Genomic DNA, 18,767 nt, shown 5'->3' with positions numbered 1-18,767 from the left:
GTGAAAAGCATGCAGATAAGTCAGCTGCAATGTAAACGTAATTGTACTCATTTCTAAGCTCTGGTAAGCCCTTAAAGTGAGCGTGTATGATGTGACTTTAGTGGTCTGTCCCTTGTGTATTTGCTGTGTAGACTGTAAATATTCACTCACTTACCGTAGCTTGCTCGCCTCTCTCTCTGAAGTGCAACAAGGATGAATAGAATGGGCCCAGGTACGCAAGTTAACGATTCTGCATGACTTGGCAACCTTGACGTTGGATCATAACCGCGTCCTCTGCGGACGTCGTTATGATGCGGGCGGGGCGTTTGCTTTTATTTACGACCTTCACTTGGATACATGCCTCACTTTCAGTTTTGCTTGAAAGCAAACACTGCTGCCGCCGCGCCTTCCTCCTCCCGCTCCTCCTCATCCTCACCACCCAAGCCCATCTCTGCAATGCATGACGTTGACAAACTTTGGTTCGTCTACGTATGAACTCTCCCTGCTATCGTGGCTTTGTTGTGCCATCTATCGCTCCCCTCTTATCATTCCCGTTCCACTTGAAGATGTTTAGCAATGCGTGAGAGGGCTGTGTGTTTGCGCATCTGTTGCTCGCAGACGACTTGTAGCGCCATTTGGGCGAATGACGCATGTAGGTCACGTTGATTCAAATCCTGCTAAAACAGCCGTGGGACTTACTTTTTGGGGGGGAGGGGGTTGCGGCCAGCTTCGAGCCATTGGTCACACTGAGAAAGTAGGAGGCGTGACCGATCTGAAATTGGAGGAGATGTGAGTCGTATGAGTCCCTCTCCTCCCTCCTAAAGCAGCACACCTGATGTGCTGCTTTGAGGCGACAAGTCCAAAGTGAGGAGACGGCAGACATTTTGCCCCACCGCGGGCGCGACGCCACACATCAAATGTAGCGCACGTGGCTGCAAAAACCTGGCGACCTACGTGAAGCCCACACAGATGAATGGCCACACATGGACACGCACACAAATCGTGTTCTACATCAGAAAAAGTTCAAGTTATCAGGCTGGTTCAGTCATATTTCTGGTTCTATCTTATAGTTGTCACCATTTTGATGCTGACCACAATATCCATCCCTTCAACCGAGGCTGTTTGCATTGATACAACGTGATTGTTCTTCCGACTTACCTCTGGTCTCTCTGTGTCTGTGTCGCCTCGTTTGTCCTTGTCTCTAGAAAAGAAATGGTTTACAGATGAACCGGACAACGCCTACCCGCGGAACATTCAGATCAAGCCCATGAGCACTCACATGGCCAACCAAGTCAACCAGTACAAATCCACAAGTAGTCTAATTCCCCCCATCCGAGAAGTCGAAGACGAATGCTGAACCGCTTTTAACGTTTTGGCTCGCTCGCTCGCTCGCTCAGCAGACGTCTTGGAGTCATGATGACGATGATGACGAGGACAATAAGAACTGGACAGGAAACCAAACTGGCCCTGCTATGTGTATACCTTTAATGTTACTTCCATGCTCTTTGGACTTTGTTTTATTTATTGATGTATCAATAGAGATGTACATAATGACAATCAAATAACGCATTGTACAGCCCCCCACCTCCCCCCTAGCACTTTTTGGGAATTATTATTTGAAGATTCGACGAGAGCGAACAAGAGAGGGAGAGAAGGAGAAAAAGTACTTCCTATAACGCTTTGCAATAGTTGACTAAGGGTGACAGCTTACTGGAGGACGAGGCTCGCGTCATTGCCCCAAAGATCCCGCCGGATGCGACTCTTCCAGCCAGCCGGGCTCACGGTTCTCCATCTTGTGTACTTCTGTTCTATTTGCACAAAAAAAAAGAAAGAAAAGAAGAAATGATAACACAGTGACGTTAACGAGGAACTGTGACTATGAAGGGGGCTATCATGCAAATCATTTCATCCGGAGGGTCGTCTGAATGAAGAAACAGCCAAGTAGCCTCGGAAGGTCGATGCGAAAGACGTTGCATCCCGACCACGTTTGAGCAACAAAAGCAGCAGCAGCAGCAGCAGCAGCAGCAGCAGCAGCAGCTTTCGGGATCACAAAAAATACATTTAAAAAAGGAATTGCCACGTATCGCGTAAAAGTGGGCGCCAACCGGGTCCTCCTCTGACCTACTAGAGACTGCCTGGCACGGGGTTGGCACGGCGGCGCTCGGATGTTCTCCGTCGCCAATCCCAGATGTCGACCGCCTCGATGAAATAAAAAAAACACTCTCAGGAGTGTAGCTGCTTTGCGCTGTGCTGCTCAAGGAAAAGCTCAAACCTGGTTGGGCGGAGATGCAACGGCTAGTGGTTTTTCCATTTCCCAAAACAGACGGACGGCCTTCACAATAGAGGCAAAAAAACAGACGAGTACATAGCGTTGGTTTCTGCCCCGCCCGACATCTATGCTTTTATCAAAAGAGTATTTTTTTAACTGGCTAACGACGCCATCTTCAGCCTGGCAGCTCGCCTCTGCACAAGCTGAAACGGAAGCTTACCCGGCCGGACGAATAAGCTCAACAAAGCACCCTTAGCTACAAACATGCGGACGGAACGAATGGTTTAAGAGTAACAGATCTAAATATATATCTACAAGACTAATAACAATAATAGATGATAGCGTCGCTTCCTCCGACTGAACGACCTTATGTGTTTGACCTAAATTAGGTCCCAAGACGAAAGAAAGTGCACACTATTGCAAAGTGTGACCACGTCGGTTGTTTTTTGTGTGTGTGCCTGTGTATGTTTATTTTTTGTGTTCATTTCTTTGGTTGATTTGACAAAATACAATTTAAAAGAAAGAGAGAAATTGTTGCCGCGTCTCTCGTCTATAGGCTGTAAACGAAGTCATACGTGGAAAAGAACATGATATTGTGCTGTCGGTGTTTGTGTAAATTCAAGCCCATCTACTTCTACGGTATAGACGCTCGTTTCTTTTATCGGAGCTAAAAAGCACGCCAGGAAAAGCTTTAATGTCCGTCCGTCTATTGGCTGTGGTGCAACTATACTGAAGCCTCATGCACATTGTCCTGAAGTGAACTTTGAACTGTGATCACATCGTCGTCACACTTGTAGCAAATAGATTTCACAGAGAACAAAAAAAAAAAAAGAAGAGAATATTCCGAAATTGGATTCCTATTTGATCATAGCAGCAACATGGAAGGAATCAAGATTGAAAGATGGCAAGCTAGCACCAATGTGGTTATCTGAGAGAACATCCTTAATTTTCCTGCCTTTTATGACCCCCGTCTTCACACAGCGTTAACATTCCATTTTGGGCGTCTTTTTGTTTACAGATGTTTTTTTTTCTTCTGAGGTTCTTAAATATAATCACAATATCACACGCTTTATGCTGCAAACTGAATTTAACACCGATTAATGCAATATTTGTCTGAATTTTTGTTGATTGTGAGGCTTTTTATTTTTGCAACGCGTCTCCTTGTCAGGCGTCTGGTCTATGTTTCTCAACGTGGTTTCTTTTCATGTTTGTTTTTGAAGTGCCATGAAGAGTTGTAGATGAGCATCCTTCAGTCATTCAGGGACACAAGCTCGCTTTTTGTTCATTTTTCACTGTGACGTTGTTGTCTTGCACCGGTGTGGAGAACATCCAAATCATCTGCGCCTCTATGCCGGTGCAGTGCCAGGCAGCGCTCAAAGGTCAAGAGGAGGGCCCGGGTCAAGCCCAACTATTCGCGACAAGTGGCGGATTTCGTTGGTATTAGTTACAGTACAGATGACTGAACGATGCACACGTTGTCCACTTAAGCGATCGTCTCTGGCGCGTCATGTGACTGACTGTACATTGCACTTCATGAGTTGATCTATTTTTGCTGTAAAGGAATGGTTAGATTAACTTATTTGCTGGGAGTTGTACTAGCTCTAATATATCACACATACAGAGACTGGAGTTGGGTCTCAAGTCTTAAGTAATGCATTGAAAATTGCATTTTTTTGTTGTTGTTGTCGTTCTTTTCATCATTTAAAGAAGGATTTCAGGCATCACGTTGTCGTCGTCGTCCACCGCAGCAAATCGGGAGTTTGACAAAGCAGTCTATTTGTTTTGGATGTGGTCTAGACATGATGGATTATTTTGATGGTGCTGAGTTGATCTACCTGACTCTGTCAAATATAATCTGCTGATAAATATACTGTCTTGTACAAAATGTTTGTACATAGATTGTACATGGTTTCTTTTTGTATTTTTCTCAAATTAAAATGGATGTATTTGTGTTCTAAACCGGAAAAAAACCCCAGACTTTTCTGTTCTTTCACTACCAGCTTCAAATATAAGATGGAAAAACACCTGTCACAAATGATATGTTTTAAATGCCAAATGTAAGTTTGGGCATCACCATCAAAGCAATGTTGTCTACCCTCTTGAACCTGTTCACACAGATCCACGTCAGAGGAGAATGGAGCTTGCTCCTGCATGGCAATGCTCTTATCGGCCAGGAAGCGTCAGGTGCTCAGGGCGTTGTGACCAAATGCGTTGAAGCATGTCAGCTCTTGTCGCGTATTCAAAGAAGTAAGTTGCAGTATCCTTTTGTGTGGCCCTCTGGCAAGAAGGAGGAATGCGATCAACTTGACCTTTGACTTTGTATAAAAAAGCATGTGGAAAAGAATTTCATTGAAGGAGAAAACTGGGTTTGAAATATATCTCGTGACGCCAGTCCTGAAACTTTTCTGACATACCTCGCCCCTACCCACGTTGAAGCTAACGTTTCATCACGTGATGGCCTTCGTAATGACACGTGTACAGTATATAATAATGATAACTATGTCCATACTTATATTGTACGTTCTGGCTTACAGGATTATGAATTCCTATGCCGGTGTGGTATGTGTTTATAAAGGTCAGAGAAATGTCAGTGTACAGCTTCACACTGACTCCCCTGAAATGACAGGTGCTGATAGATTGCACTGTCTGACCTTGACTGTTAAATGTAAAATATCATCGGCTTACACCGCCAAGCCCCAAGCTGCAGGGAGGACGACGCAGGGGCTCCTCGGTGACCCCTCGCTCTGAGCCACCGCCAATACAGACGGTCTTGCGGCATTAGTCTTGATTTACGTATAGTGACATGTTATTAGCTGCTCCATCACTTTCAGCTGTCAACTCTGTCAGTCAGCGAGTATCCACTGTAATGTCCGGGAATGAAATTGGGGGGGGGGGCTCAGGCCGTGCATCAGCAGGCAAGGCGACCGTTTAGGACGAGATGTTGCACGTGCATTAGCTTTACATATGATGCAGCATGAGAACTTTTTGTTTCTTTGGAGCTTTTAATAAGAAAGATCCAGGAAAACGGGACTCAGGTGTTTGCTACTAAAATGGCAGCAGGGTCAAGTAGTAGTTAAAATATCTACCTTACACTTCTGAGGTCAACTGTGTTATGTGGAGTTTGGTAGCTCTGGCGATGGACCTGATTAATTCACTGGTTAGATTGGAGCTAAATGTACCTAAGATAAACATTAAAGATTGGTTTCACCTTGCCGTCATACAGATATAAGGTGCCTGGAGATGAAGCGCACCGAGCAAGGTGTCACCCGTGTCAAGGCTACTCGTTCATCGCCGGGAGTTCTTCAAACGTCACCAGCAGCACCAATTTGGAGGTGTTATGATGACTTGCCCCCCCCCTCCCCCCTTACATCAAGACTCTCCATCTCGTGAGCAATTTCACACTCTGCCGTCAAAGAGGCAGTCGACGGCGGGAGGATGTAAACGCCAGCCGGCCTGGCATTTGTCCTCATTTCTCTTTCTAATGTGCAAACACAGTTAGCCCCAGGTGAGCGTGCTCGGGGGGGAGAGGGGATTGGCACGCGTCCCCTCGCCAGAAGTGGACAAGGTGACGAGGGCGCGGCAGCAGTCACAACACAAGGCGGAGGTGTTTGATGAAGACATTGAAAGGTGTGAGGAGGAAAAGAAAAAAATTGTAGACCACCCAAGTGTGTTATTAATGACATCATCGATGAATCGACTTCAACGCAACTTTAATCACTTTGGCACGTGCATTTACTACAACAGCAGCAAACGCTGATGATCCTTTTAGTTTTTTTTTTTTAGTTTTAGTTTTATTTGTGAGGCTTCTTTTTGTGCCCAGATAAGCTTACTTTCAGGCAGTGGGAACTGATGGCTTGTTAGTGAAGCCTCTTAATACACACACACACGGACTGACACACTCAAAGCCTCTGTGAGATGCTTTCAAAATGATTAATTTACAATAAAGTGGCTCAGGGTGTGCGCATGCAGGCGGAACTGATGCCGATCGATCTCTCTGAAATTGATTGATCAGCCGCTTAGCTCGGCCGTGTGTTTACCGCGCGGGTCGAGCGAGAGATTCCAACTCCTCCCTGTATCATAAAGAGACGTCCAAATGCCCCCTCGGCGTCTCCTTTCATTGCACGGGCGATGGCAGCAAAAAACAAGCCGCCGTATCACAATATGAACCATAAAAATGCAATCATACGCTGAGAAATACTGCATAAACATTTACGATTGTGTACTTTATTCTGCTATCAACGTGTCCTTCTGTGACTTGGAGATAGTGCGCCTTTAAAAGTAATGACTTACCTGCTCTGTGCGAGGGGGGTGAGGTTGAGGAACACTCTGGGCCTTATCGCGGTGTCACATTGAGGCTTTCCCTGAAGGAGGTCGCTGAAATAACAAATGACGGCGGTTTCATGTAAACAAATCGCAAGTTTTCAGCCATACCTAAAAAAGACGACATCAGCAACCTTTGCCTGTTTGCGCACGCTTGAGATGACCATCGTACATAATTTAAAGCAAAAGCCTCGATTGCAAAGAGAGTGCAGGACGACACTGCGCGTTTGTGTGACCTCTGCGAGACAACACAAAGTTCTCCAGTCAGTAGCAGGCTGCAAAATAAGCTATTATTTCAATAATTGCCAATAACGCCCGCTTGTTCCTTATTAACAATTTTACACGTTCGGGCATCGCCGCGGGATGTCACAGCGCCAATAAAGTTTAATGTGAAATTCTTGCCAAAAACAAAAAAAAAAGATCTGGGGAGGCGTTATTGTCTTCCGCAGGATGCGTCGTGGTCATATAGCAGGTGGTCTTTAACACAGGACACACGTTTATTTCAAAACACACCGTGTCTATCCTACTCTAAACCCCAACATGAATTTCAACCCAAATCTCGGATTTATGAAGTGTATACAGACATAGCAATTCAGTCTAAACAGTCAAATTGGGTAATCGATTAGAAGCCGTGGTACAAACTCTCACAGTCACTGCATTCATCCAATCCATCACATAAACGTGCAATATTTGGACATGGCTTAAAACTTGTCACATTCAAGCATGTGAGAAAAGTCTGACCAAACAGCTACACCGTGCCAATATATTGTATCTTTGCACGCGTGTGTGACAAGCAGCGGTCCAAAGACACCGAGGCCCGCCAATCAGCCTTGATCATGGTTTCCATGACAATGAGGCATGCCGAGCACATGAGCCGTGGCCCAGATAAACAGTGATCCTTTAGCAAAACAAGGAGGTCATTACAACAGCTTGTCAAATCAATGCCCGCTGTGTCCAACTTGATTAAGACGTCTCCGCTCAGCTCCGACGCGCTCCGTCAATAGTGGCAAGGAGGAGGTGTGAGGCTTGGTCGTGCGTGTCTGTGTGTATGTGCGCGCACACGGCTCAGATGATTGGAGTGAAATAGCCATCAGTCAGAGAGGCGAGGTGGACTAATGATTCCCTGTGCTGCCTATTAGAAGTACATGACAAGTCAATCCTGCCCACAAAAAGACAGATGTGTGTGTGTGTGATGTAGAAGAAGAAAAAGTGACCTTGTAGCTGCAACATTTGAGGCTGAATGTAATTGGCAAGAGCAGCTAATCTTTACCTGGGGGCGATTAACGGAGATTAAAGGAGAAGAACAAAGGTGCGGGGGCGGGGCTTCTCTCTTCTTTGCTGCCATTTGTAATTTGCGTGTGGATGATGTTGATGAATCCTTCTCTCGGTCTTGTTCGTGCTTTTGTCTTCTATCTTGGCATAAAGGAACAAGGAGGGAGGGCAATTCGTTTGGGCAGGAAATAATCATAAACAAACAGACATTGTAGTCCATTAGAAGAGACTGGACTACAATTTGCTCCTCCATGTAGAAAAGTAATGTTTACTTTTTTTGTAAATATAGGACGATAGTTCTGTAAAATATTACATGTTCTTATTGATTGTAATATTATAAACTTTGTTGTTCATTGTGAAAGAATAGCAGGCTGATCGAAATGTTTGCAAAGACAAGGCAAGGTCGGAAACTTCATCCTGCCAAGTGGGAATAAACCCACTGCTAATATTCTCATGTGAAGGTTCACGCTTTACTCACAAAAACAAGACTAACAAGCAATAATAAGCCTGGAGCTCAGGCAGGTCCTTCTGTCTCATAGTAATCAATACATTTGTGCTATTGGCATCAAATCATCATGTGCTTATTATTATGAGGGGTTACTGTTCAAAGTATCTCAAACATCAATGTCTGAACTTAGAGGTTAGTGGAATCTGTTCTTGTACTTTATTAGACTCTTATTTGTCTCTATTCTTGGCTAGTCTCTCGCACTCGCTCGCTTGGCAACATCTATCAATCCATCTGTCTTACAGTAGCTACAGTACCAATCATGTCTCTCTCATAGATGGAGTCGCTACGTAGCTTTTGGGCTTCGTTTCTGTTATAAACAGTATCTGTGTCATTTAGATTGTGCAGTATTTCATCCGCACGAATGGTATTTTTTAATATATTAATTTCTCGTAAAATACATGACGGTAGAGAAGACAAATGCAATTCAATATGTTGCCTTAACATTACGTACATTGCACTGACCACTGATTGTGTATGAGTTCCATAAATTGCACCACGTTTGCCTCGACACGGTTTTCATGATTCAAGGATTTAATTTGTGCCTTGGCAGATATCCTCCCGAGATGGGCCTGAGGTGGGATTTCCATGATTTTAAGAGAACGGACCCCCGCTCACCTTCTGATGGCCATTTGTCACCAGTTGGAGTCGGCAAGGCGGGCTCGTGAGCGTCAATGTCATCCTATTGCCTTCCTCCATCGCTCCCTGTGGGAATGGTGGTTGCAAAACACACATGCATCCCTCAGGTCACACTGATGAGTGTATTCATATGAAATGTAGAAAAAATGTTTTTTCTTCAAAGATGTTTATGCTCGTGGGGAATATGGTGCAGTGTAATTCCAGTATTCACACTGAAAGGCCACAATAGGGTTAGATAACAGGTAAGTCACATGGTAAAATGGCATGAGAATTCACGGTACAGTGAATATTACATTTTACAAAACTAATATTGGGTGGCGGCTCGGTGCGCACTGGGTAGCACGTCTGCCTCACAGTTAGGAGGGTGCGGGTTCGATTCCACCTCCGGCCCTCCCTGTGTGGAGTTTGCATGTTCTCCCCGGGCCCGCGTGGGTTTTCTCCGGGCACTCCGGTTTCCTCCCACATCCCAAAAACATGCTTGGTAGGCCGATTGAAGACTCCAAATTGTCCCTAGGTGTGAGTGCGAGTGGTTGTTTGTCTCTGTGTGCCCTGCGATTGGCTGGCAACCGGTTCAGGGTGTCCCCTGCCTACTGCCCGATGACGGCTGGGATAGGCTCCGGCACTCCCGCGACCCCCGTGGGGACTAAGCGGTTCAGAAAATGAATGGATGGATGAAAACTAATATTGGAATGTAATTCAAGCAGGGACGTGCGGTCAGAGGAGGCATCATGACAAGGGGAAAAACAAATTTAATTGTTTTAATTATAAAGTCATTTTCCGTTTAATTTCAATAGTTTTGTATCATTTTGAACCAAAATCGCTGAATATTTATAGTTCTTTTAAAACCGAAGACGATTCGCTCGGAGGAGCCAACTTCCTGTCTAGCCTCCTCTAAGGATTGCGTAATCACACGGCTGCCTAGGTTGACAGGCTATGCAGTTGGACATAACTCCCCTCTGTCTTTATGTCGCTGTTTAAGTGTTCAAACACTGTGGCTATATTAACCCATTTCCGTAGTTAAGTTCCTAAAGTGATTCGTTCTTTTTTCAGTTCATATGACTTCAACCAGTAGGTGTCGGTAATGGGCATTGAAAGCTGGTGCCACCTCGCCGTAAAACAAAACGAAGAAGAAAATGACGTAACTTCCCGTTCAACAACTGAACAGATCTGTGAGTGAACGAGTCAGTGAGTGAGTGAGTGATTTGCATTTCCAGTTCATCGCGAGAACGGATCAGTGAGGGAACGAATCCTGACTTTCCCGTTCGCAGAACGAGATAATGGGTGAACTGCCTTCCTGTGCATCAACGGATCAGTCAGTGAACGTGTTGCGTCTCCTGGCGTGAACTATGTAAGCCAGAATGTAGATTTACGATTTGCCAAGGAAAGAAAGAACACACCACTTCTTTTATGCACGTTTTCTCCAAGCTAATTGCATGAAGGGATGCGCCGTTATGCAAAAACGGGGAGATTATGCTTCTCTTTGGGTAATCTTTATTTTATAACACTTATAGTAGTTTTTAAATAACATGTATGCATATATACGCCTAAATATTGTTATCCAATATATCTATTGCAATTTCACATTTGCTTGTTTGAAATCTACTTTTATTTTTATTATTATTATTTTAATAAACATTAAAACCTGTTAAAACTTGTGTTTTATTCCTTGTTTTTATTTTTTTGGGCATGAAAACAAAAATCTGACATTTGGTTAACTGCTTTATAAGACAATATGTATATGTGTTTTACGTTGTGTAATATGTGTTGGTGTCCCGCAAAATAAAGAGCAAGTAGTCAAATGCACATTCTTGACACGTACAAAAAATGCAAAGTTATTAGGTACACCTGTAAGGGTGGGGCAATGAGAATAAAATCCGATTGGTTGGAAAGGGGGCGCGGTTATGCAGACGGTGGGATGTAAAGTAGACGTGGCGTCGTCGATTTGAAATGCTGCCTTCCGATTGGCTGATGATAAGTGGGCGTGGTCAGGCCAATTTTAGCTGCGTCAGACTGAATTTGGGCAGAGGTAGGAGGCGGGCAAAGTGGCACTTAGGTTTTTTTTTTTGTTTTCGGTCTTGAGGTGAGCGTGGGTTGCTCGTCTGTCACGTCCATAGTCACGAGTCTTTGGTCGAGTGGTTAACGTCATTGCCTCTGACATGATGGGAATAGTGTTCGAGACCAGCCCTTGGGCTGTACTTTGTCAATTTTCTCTCACTTCTGCATAAAGATTGTGACTCTTATTTTTCTTTTATTTTTTTCCTTTCGCTTGTTTAATACTGCTTCATGATTCGCTGAGGTCTCAGGAAGTGGGCGGGGCAATGAGAATGAAATCCGATTGGTTGGAAAGGGGGCGTGGTGATGCAGACGAGGGGTCCTTGTGATTGGTGGGATGTGAAGTAGGCGTGGCGTCGTCAATTTAAAGTCGCCTTCCGATTGGCTGTTGGGAAAGTGGACGTGGTCAGGCCCATTTCAGCTGCGCTCTGATTGGTCAGACTGAATTTGGGCAGAGGTAGGAGGCGGGCAAAGTGGCACTTAGGTTTGTTTTCAGTCTTGAGGTGAGCGTGGGTTGCTCTTCTGTCACTGCCATAGTCACGAGTCTTTGGTCGAGTGGTTAACGTCATTGCCTCTGACACGATGGGACTAGTGTTCGAGACCAGCCCTTGGGCTGTACTTTTAGTCACTTTCAGTTCCATGATTTTCCCCTCATGCGGTGGCCTGTCACGTGGTACGCGAGTGTGCAAAGCGCCATTGGACGAGCAGGAGAGGAAGATTTGAATTGGCGGATGTGACGTCATGATTTGGGGACGGGGTGTGCTCAAGGGAAGTTGTCATATACAGGTGCGACACGCGGGCGGTTTCTCAGCTAAGCTACCATGCTAGTAAATGTTTGTCGTTCATTGGCGTTTCTCACGACGGACGCCTTGTTTGTTGCAGGATTCAAGGCGCCACCGACCGTGTGGCGGCTTCTCGGGTAAGCTAGTATGCTATCAAATGTTTGTCGTTCATCGCCGTTTCTCACGACGGACGCCTTGTATGTTTGTTGCAGGATTCAAGGCGAGTTAATAAATGCAGGCGCCCCCGACCGTGTGGCGGTTTCTCGGGTAAGCTAGTATGCTATCAAATGTTTGTCGTTCATTGCCGTTTCTCACGACGGACGCCTTGTATGTTTGTTGCAGGATTCAAGGCGAGTTATCAAATGCAGGCGCCACCGGCCGTGTGGAGGTTTCTCGGGTAAGCTAGTATGCTATCAAATGTTTGTCGTTCATTGCCGTTTCAAATCACGACGGACGCCTTGTTTGTTTGCAATATTTTCACACTTGTCACGGCCACCGCAACTGTCGTTTTGCCGCCACAGTATTTCAAATCTCTTTGGCGTTTTGTTTCGTCAAATTAACAATGTTGCATTACATATAGTGTGCTATTTCCGTGTTATGCAAAGTGTTGACTGACGAATCTGTTACGTCATGTTCAAATCTATTCCAAGATGGCGCCCGCCCGCCCGCAACAAACATTTGCGAGCGTGATTTTCTCCCGTTTTGGACGACTGCTCGATTCATGCCGCCATTTTTGAGTGAGTTGAGTACTTTTGTCATTACAATATACTGATAATTGTATACATATTTTAAATATAAAACTGTAGTTATGTATAATTGTTGCAAAAATATCATGCCATTGGCACTCTACTCAATGTCTACAAGTGTTGCAATAATTTGTGTTTTGTAGCGCTCATAAAGGCCTCCCAGCCAGCACCCTTCTATACAAAGCAAGCAGGAGGCTCCTGCGCCATCTCAGTGATGTTGAGGATACTGAGGAAGAGTAGTCCCAAATCAGGTGAAAGCCCGTTGGTGTAAAGTTTCAGCTGACTGTAAATGTGATCACTTTTACCAATTGCACCATTTGTACTTTTCAAGGTTTTTTTTGTATGAAACCAGTGAGCAGGTTGACCGGTGAGAAGCCCTGACGCAGAGCTGTGCTTTACCATTCGCCAGACCAGGCAACTGCCTGGGGCAAGGCCACTAGGGGGCTCTCTTATTTATCCATTTTTACATTTGGCACTTGTCCCTTGTATTCTTGCACTCTCGTACGCTGCTGTGACAAGTAAATTTCCCTGTTGTGGAATAAAGGTCTATCAATCAACCAATGTTGTATTGTAGTGTTTGTATTGTATGGTATGGTATTTGTATGGTATGGTATGGTATTGGACTGCATGGTATTGGACTGTATGGTATTGTTTGTATTGTATGTATTGTGCTGTATGTATCGTATGTACTGTATGTATTGTAGTGTTTGTATTGTATGTATTGTAGTGTTTGCCATTGTATGGCGTGTTTTGTAGTTTGTAATGTTTGCCATTGTATGGCGTGTTTTGTAGTTTGTACTGTTTGCCATTGTATGGCGTGTTTTGTAGTTTGTAGTGTTTGCCATTGTATGGCGTGTTTTGTACTGTTTGCCATTGTATGGCGTGTTTTGTAGTTTGTAGTGTTTGCCATTGTATGGCGCGTTTTGTAGTGTTTGCCATTGTATGGCGCGTTTTGTAGTGTTTGCCATTGTATGGCGCGTTTTGTAGTGTTTGCCATTGTATGGCGCGTTTTGTAGTGTTTGCCATTGTATGGCGTGTTTTGTACTGTTTGCCATTGCATGGCGTGTTTTGTAGTTTGTAGTGTTTGTCATTGTATGGCGTGTTTTGTAGTGTTTGCCATTGTATGGCGTGTTTTGTAGTGTTTGCTATTGTATGGCGTGTTTTGTACTTTGTAGTGTTTGCCATTGTATGGCATGTTTTGTACTGTTTGCCATTGTATGGCGTAGTTTGTAGTGTTTGCCATTGTATGGCGCGTTTTGTAGTGTTTGCCATTGTATGGCGTGTTTTGTAGTGTTTGCCATTGTATTGCGTGTTTTGTAGTGTTTGCCATTGCATGGCGTGTTTTGTGGTTTGTAGTGTTTGCCATTGCATGGCGTGTTTTGTAGTTTGTAGTGTTTGCCATTGTATGGCGTGTTTTGTAGTGTTTGCCATTGTATGGCGTGTTTTGTAGTGTTTGCCATTGTATGGCGCGTTTTGTAGTGTTTGCCATTGTATGGCGTGTTTTGTAGTGTTTGCCATTGTATGGCGCGTTTTGTAGTGTTTGCCATTGCATGGCGTGTTTTGTAGTTTGTAGTGTTTGCCATTGTATGGCGCGTTTTGTACTGTTTGCCATTGTATGGCGCGTTTTGTAGTGTTTGCCATTTTATGGCGCGTTTTGTACTGTTTGCCATTGTATGGCGCGTTTTGTAGTGTTTGCCATTGTATGGCGTGTTTTGTAGTGTTTGCCATTGCATGGCGTGTTTTGTAGTTTGTAGTGTTTGCCATTGCATGGCGTGTTTTGTAGTTTGTAGTGTTTGCCATTGCATGGCGTGTTTTGTAGTTTGTAGTGTTTGCCATTGTATGGCGCGTTTTGTACTGTTTGCCATTGTATGGCGCGTTTTGTACTGTTTGCCATTGTATGGCGTGTTTTGTAGTTTGTAGTGTTTGCCATTGCATGGCGTGTTTTGTAGTTTGTAGTGTTTGCCATTGTATGGCGTGTTTTGTAGTGTTTGCCATTGCATGGCGTGTTTTGTAGTTTGTAGTGTTTGCCATTGCATGGCGTGTTTTGTAGTTTGTAGTGTTTGCCATTGCATGGCGTGTTTTGTAGTTTGTAGTGTTTGCCATTGCATGGCGTGTTTTGTAGTTTGTAGTGTTTGCCATTGTATGGCGTGTTTTGTAGTGTTTGCCATTGTATGGCGTGTTTTGTAGTGTTTGCCATTGTATGGCGTGTTTTGTACTGTTTGCCATTGTATGGCGTGTTTTGTAGTTTGTAGTGTTTGCCATTGCATGGCGTGTTTTGTAGTTTGTAGTGTTTGCCATTGTATGGCGCGTTTTGTACTGTTTGCCATTGTATGGCGTGTTTTGTAGTGTTTGCCATTGTATGGCGTGTTTTGTAGTGTTTGCCATTGTATGGCGCGTTTTGTAGTGTTTGCCATTGTATGGCGTGTTTTGTAGTGTTTGCCATTGTATGGCGTGTTTTGTAGTTTGTAGTGTTTGCCATTGTATGGCGCGTTTTGTACTGTTTGCCATTGTATGGCGCGTTTTGTAGTGTTTGCCATTGCATGGCGTGTTTTGTAGTTTGTAGTGTTTGCCATTGCATGGCGTGTTTTGTAGTTTGTAGTGTTTGCCATTGTATGGCGCGTTTTGTACTGTTCGCCATTGTATGGCGCGTTTTGTAGTGTTTGCCATTGTATGGCGCGTTTTGTAGTGTTTGCCATTGTATGGCGTGTTTTGTAGTGTTTGCCATTGCATGGCGTGTTTTGTAGTTTGTAGTGTTTGCCATTGCATGGCGTGTTTTGTAGTTTGTAGTGTTTGCCATTGCATGGCGTGTTTTGTAGTTTGTAGTGTTTGCCATTGTATGGCGCGTTTTGTAGTGTTTGCCATTGTATGGCGCGTTTTGTAGTGTTTGCCATTGTATGGCGCGTTTTGTAGTGTTTGCCATTGTATGGCGCGTTTTGTAGTGTTTGCCATTGTATGGCGTGTTTTGTAGTGTTTGCCATTGTATGGCGTGTTTTGTACTGTTTGCCATTGTATGGCGTGTTTTGTAGTTTGTAGTGTTTGCCATTGCATGGCGTGTTTTGTAGTTTGTAGTGTTTGCCATTGTATGGCGCGTTTTGTACTGTTTGCCATTGTATGGCGTGTTTTGTAGTGTTTGCCATTGTATGGCGTGTTTTGTAGTGTTTGCCATTGTATGGCGCGTTTTGTAGTGTTTGCCATTGTATGGCGCGTTTTGTAGTGTTTGCCATTGTATGGCGTGTTTTGTAGTGTTTGCCATTGTATGGCGTGTTTTGTAGTGTTTGCCATTGTATGGCGTGTTTTGTAGTGTTTGCCATTGTATGGCGCGTTTTGTAGTGTTTGCCATTGTATGGCGTGTTTTGTAGTGTTTGCCATTGTATGGCGTGTTTTGTACTGTTTGCCATTGTATGGCGCGTTTTGTAGTGTTTGCCATTGTATGGCGTGTTTTGTAGTGTTTGCCATTGCATGGCGTGTTTTGTAGTTTGTAGTGTTTGCCATTGCATGGCGTGTTTTGTAGTTTGTAGTGTTTGCCATTGCATGGCGTGTTTTGTAGTTTGTAGTGTTTGCCATTGTATGGCGCGTTTTGTACTGTTTGCCATTGTATGGCGCGTTTTGTAGTGTTTGCCATTGTATGGCGCGTTTTGTAGTGTTTGCCATTGTATGGCGCGTTTTGTAGTGTTTGCCATTGTATGGCGTGTTTTGTAGTGTTTGCCATTGTATGGCGTGTTTTGTACTGTTTGCCATTGTATGGCGCGTTTTGTAGTGTTTGCCATTGTATGGCGTGTTTTGTAGTGTTTGCCATTGCATGGCGTGTTTTGTAGTTTGTAGTGTTTGCCATTGCATGGCGTGTTTTGTAGTTTGTAGTGTTTGCCATTGCATGGCGTGTTTTGTAGTTTGTAGTGTTTGCCATTGTATGGCGCGTTTTGTACTGTTTGCCATTGTATGGCGCGTTTTGTAGTGTTTGCCATTGTATGGCGCGTTTTGTACTGTTTGCCATTGTATGGCGCGTTTTGTAGTGTTTGCCATTGTATGGCGTGTTTTGTAGTGTTTGTACTGTTTGCCATTGTATGGCGCGTTTTGTAGTGTTTGCCATTGTATGGCGCGTTTTGTACTGTTTGCCATTGTATGGCGCGTTTTGTAGTGTTTGTACTGTTTGCCATTGTATGGCGCGTTTTGTAGTGTTCGCCATTGTATGGCGCGTTTTGTAGTGTTTGCCATTGTATGGCGTGTTTTGTACTGTTTGCCATTGTATGGCGCGTTTTGTACTGTTTGCCATTGTATGGCGTGTTTTGTAGTGTTTGTACTGTTTGCCATTGTATGGCGCGTTTTGTAGTGTTCGCCATTGTATGGCGCGTTTTGTAGTGTTTGCCATTGTATGGCGTGTTTTGTACTGTTTGCCATTGTATGGCGCGTTTTGTAGTGTTTGCCATTGCATGGCGTGTTTTGTAGTTTGTAGTGTTTGTCATTGTATGGCGTGTTTTGTAGTTTGTAGTGTTTGCCATTGTATGGCGCGTTTTGTACTGTTTGCCATTGTATGGCGCGTTTTGTAGTGTTTGCCATTGTATGGCGTGTTTTGTAGTGTTTGTACTGTTTTCCATTGTATGGCGCGTTTTGTAGTGTTCGCCATTGTATGGCGTGTTTTGTACTGTTTGCCATTGTATGGCGCGTTTTGTAGTGTTTGCCATTGCATGGCGTGTTTTGTAGTTTGTAGTGTTTGTCATTGTATGGCGTGTTTTGTAGTTTGTAGTGTTTGCCATTGTATGGCGCGTTTTGTACTGTTTGCCATTGTATGGCGCGTTTTGTACTTTGTAGTGTTTGCCATTGTATGGCGTGTTTTGTACTTTGTAGTGTTTGCCATTGTATGGCATGTTTTGTACTTTGTAGTGTTTGCCATTGTATGGCATGTTTTGTAGTGTTTGCCATTGTATGGCGTGTTTTGTACTGTTTGCCATTGTATGGCGCGTTTTGTAGTGTTTGCCATTGCATGGCGTGTTTTGTAGTTTGTAGTGTTTGTCATTGTATGGCGTGTTTTGTAGTTTGTAGTGTTTGCCATTGTATGGCGCGTTTTGTACTGTTTGCCATTGTATGGCGCGTTTTGTAGTGTTTGCCATTGTATGGCGTGTTTTGTAGTGTTTGTACTGTTTTCCATTGTATGGCGCGTTTTGTAGTGTTCGCCATTGTATGGCGCGTTTTGTAGTGTTTGCCATTGTATGGCGTGTTTTGTACTGTTTGCCATTGTATGGCGCGTTTTGTAGTGTTTGCCATTGCATGGCGTGTTTTGTAGTTTGTAGTGTTTGTCATTGTATGGCGTGTTTTGTAGTTTGTAGTGTTTGCCATTGTATGGCGCGTTTTGTACTGTTTGCCATTGTATGGCGCGTTTTGTACTTTGTAGTGTTTGCCATTGTATGGCGTGTTTTGTACTTTGTAGTGTTTGCCATTGTATGGCATGTTTTGTACTTTGTAGTGTTTGCCATTGTATGGCATGTTTTGTACTGTTTGCCATTGTATGGCACGTTTTGTAGTGTTTGCCATTGTATGGCGTAGTTTGTAGTGTTTGCCATTGCATGGCGTACTGTTCAGTACAAAACACGCCATACAATGGCGAACAGTACAAAACGCGCCATACAATGCCAAACAGTACAAACACTACAAAACGCGCCATACAATGACAAACACTACAAAACGTGCCATACAATGGCAAACACTACAAAACACGCCATACAATGGCGAACACTACAAAACGCGCCATTGTATGGCGCGTTTTGTACTGTATGCATTGTATGGTGTGTATCGTAGTTTGTATCGCGTGCACCGTAGTTTGTATCGATACAATATATAATGCAGTGCAATAATGCAGTGCAATAATGCAATGCAATGCAATCGTAGTTTGTATCGTGTGCATCGTAGTTTGCACCGTAGTTTGTATCGATACAATATATAATGCAGTGCAATAATGCAATGCAATGCAATCGTAGTTTGTATCGTGTGCATCGTAGTTTGCACCGTAGTTTGTATCGCGTGCATCGTAGTTTGTGCAATGCAATGCAATGATATCGTAGTTTGTATCGTGTGCATCGTAGTTTGCACCGTAGTTTGTATCGCGTGCACCGTAGTTTGTATTGCGTGCACCGTAGTTTGTATCGATACAATATAAAATGCAGTGAAATAATGCAGTGCAATAATGCAATGCAATGCAATCGTAGTTTGTA

The 18,767-nt window shown here is 44.0% G+C and overlaps 1 protein-coding gene and 1 long non-coding RNA gene across 46 annotated transcripts in view; both read left to right on the top strand.

Moving 5' to 3' along the window:
- The window catches only part of kcnma1a (potassium large conductance calcium-activated channel, subfamily M, alpha member 1a), a 103,812-nt gene extending 97,839 nt beyond the window's left edge, over window positions 1–5,973 (top strand). For 35 of the 45 annotated variants that reach the window (XM_037272306.1, XM_037272304.1, XM_037272302.1 and 32 more), the window contains 2 exons: window positions 183–211; window positions 1,185–3,267. In XM_037272306.1, the coding sequence (XP_037128201.1) occupies window positions 183–211; window positions 1,185–1,336 (181 nt within the window). In that variant the 3' untranslated portion in view covers window positions 1,337–3,267. Of the gene's footprint in view, window positions 1–182; window positions 212–1,184; window positions 3,268–4,365 lie in introns of those variants that run through there. The other 10 variants (XM_037272291.1, XM_037272285.1, XM_037272328.1 and 7 more) reach the window with 2 other exon arrangements.
- A 5,957-nt stretch (window positions 5,974–11,930) lies between these two features.
- LOC119134822 lies at window positions 11,931–12,929 on the top strand. Its single transcript, XR_005100404.1, has 3 exons — window positions 11,931–12,085; window positions 12,469–12,555; window positions 12,708–12,929. It is a non-coding gene; the product is annotated as an uncharacterized LOC119134822 (long non-coding RNA).
- The last annotated feature ends 5,838 nt before the right edge of the window (window positions 12,930–18,767 follow it).

This window comes from Syngnathus acus, chromosome 15 (assembly GCF_901709675.1).
Source record: "Syngnathus acus chromosome 15, fSynAcu1.2, whole genome shotgun sequence".
NCBI classification, from domain to species: Eukaryota; Metazoa; Chordata; class Actinopteri; order Syngnathiformes; family Syngnathidae; genus Syngnathus; species Syngnathus acus.
Note: the sequence above shows the minus strand (reverse complement) of the source record. Positions and strands in the feature narration are given on the sequence as shown.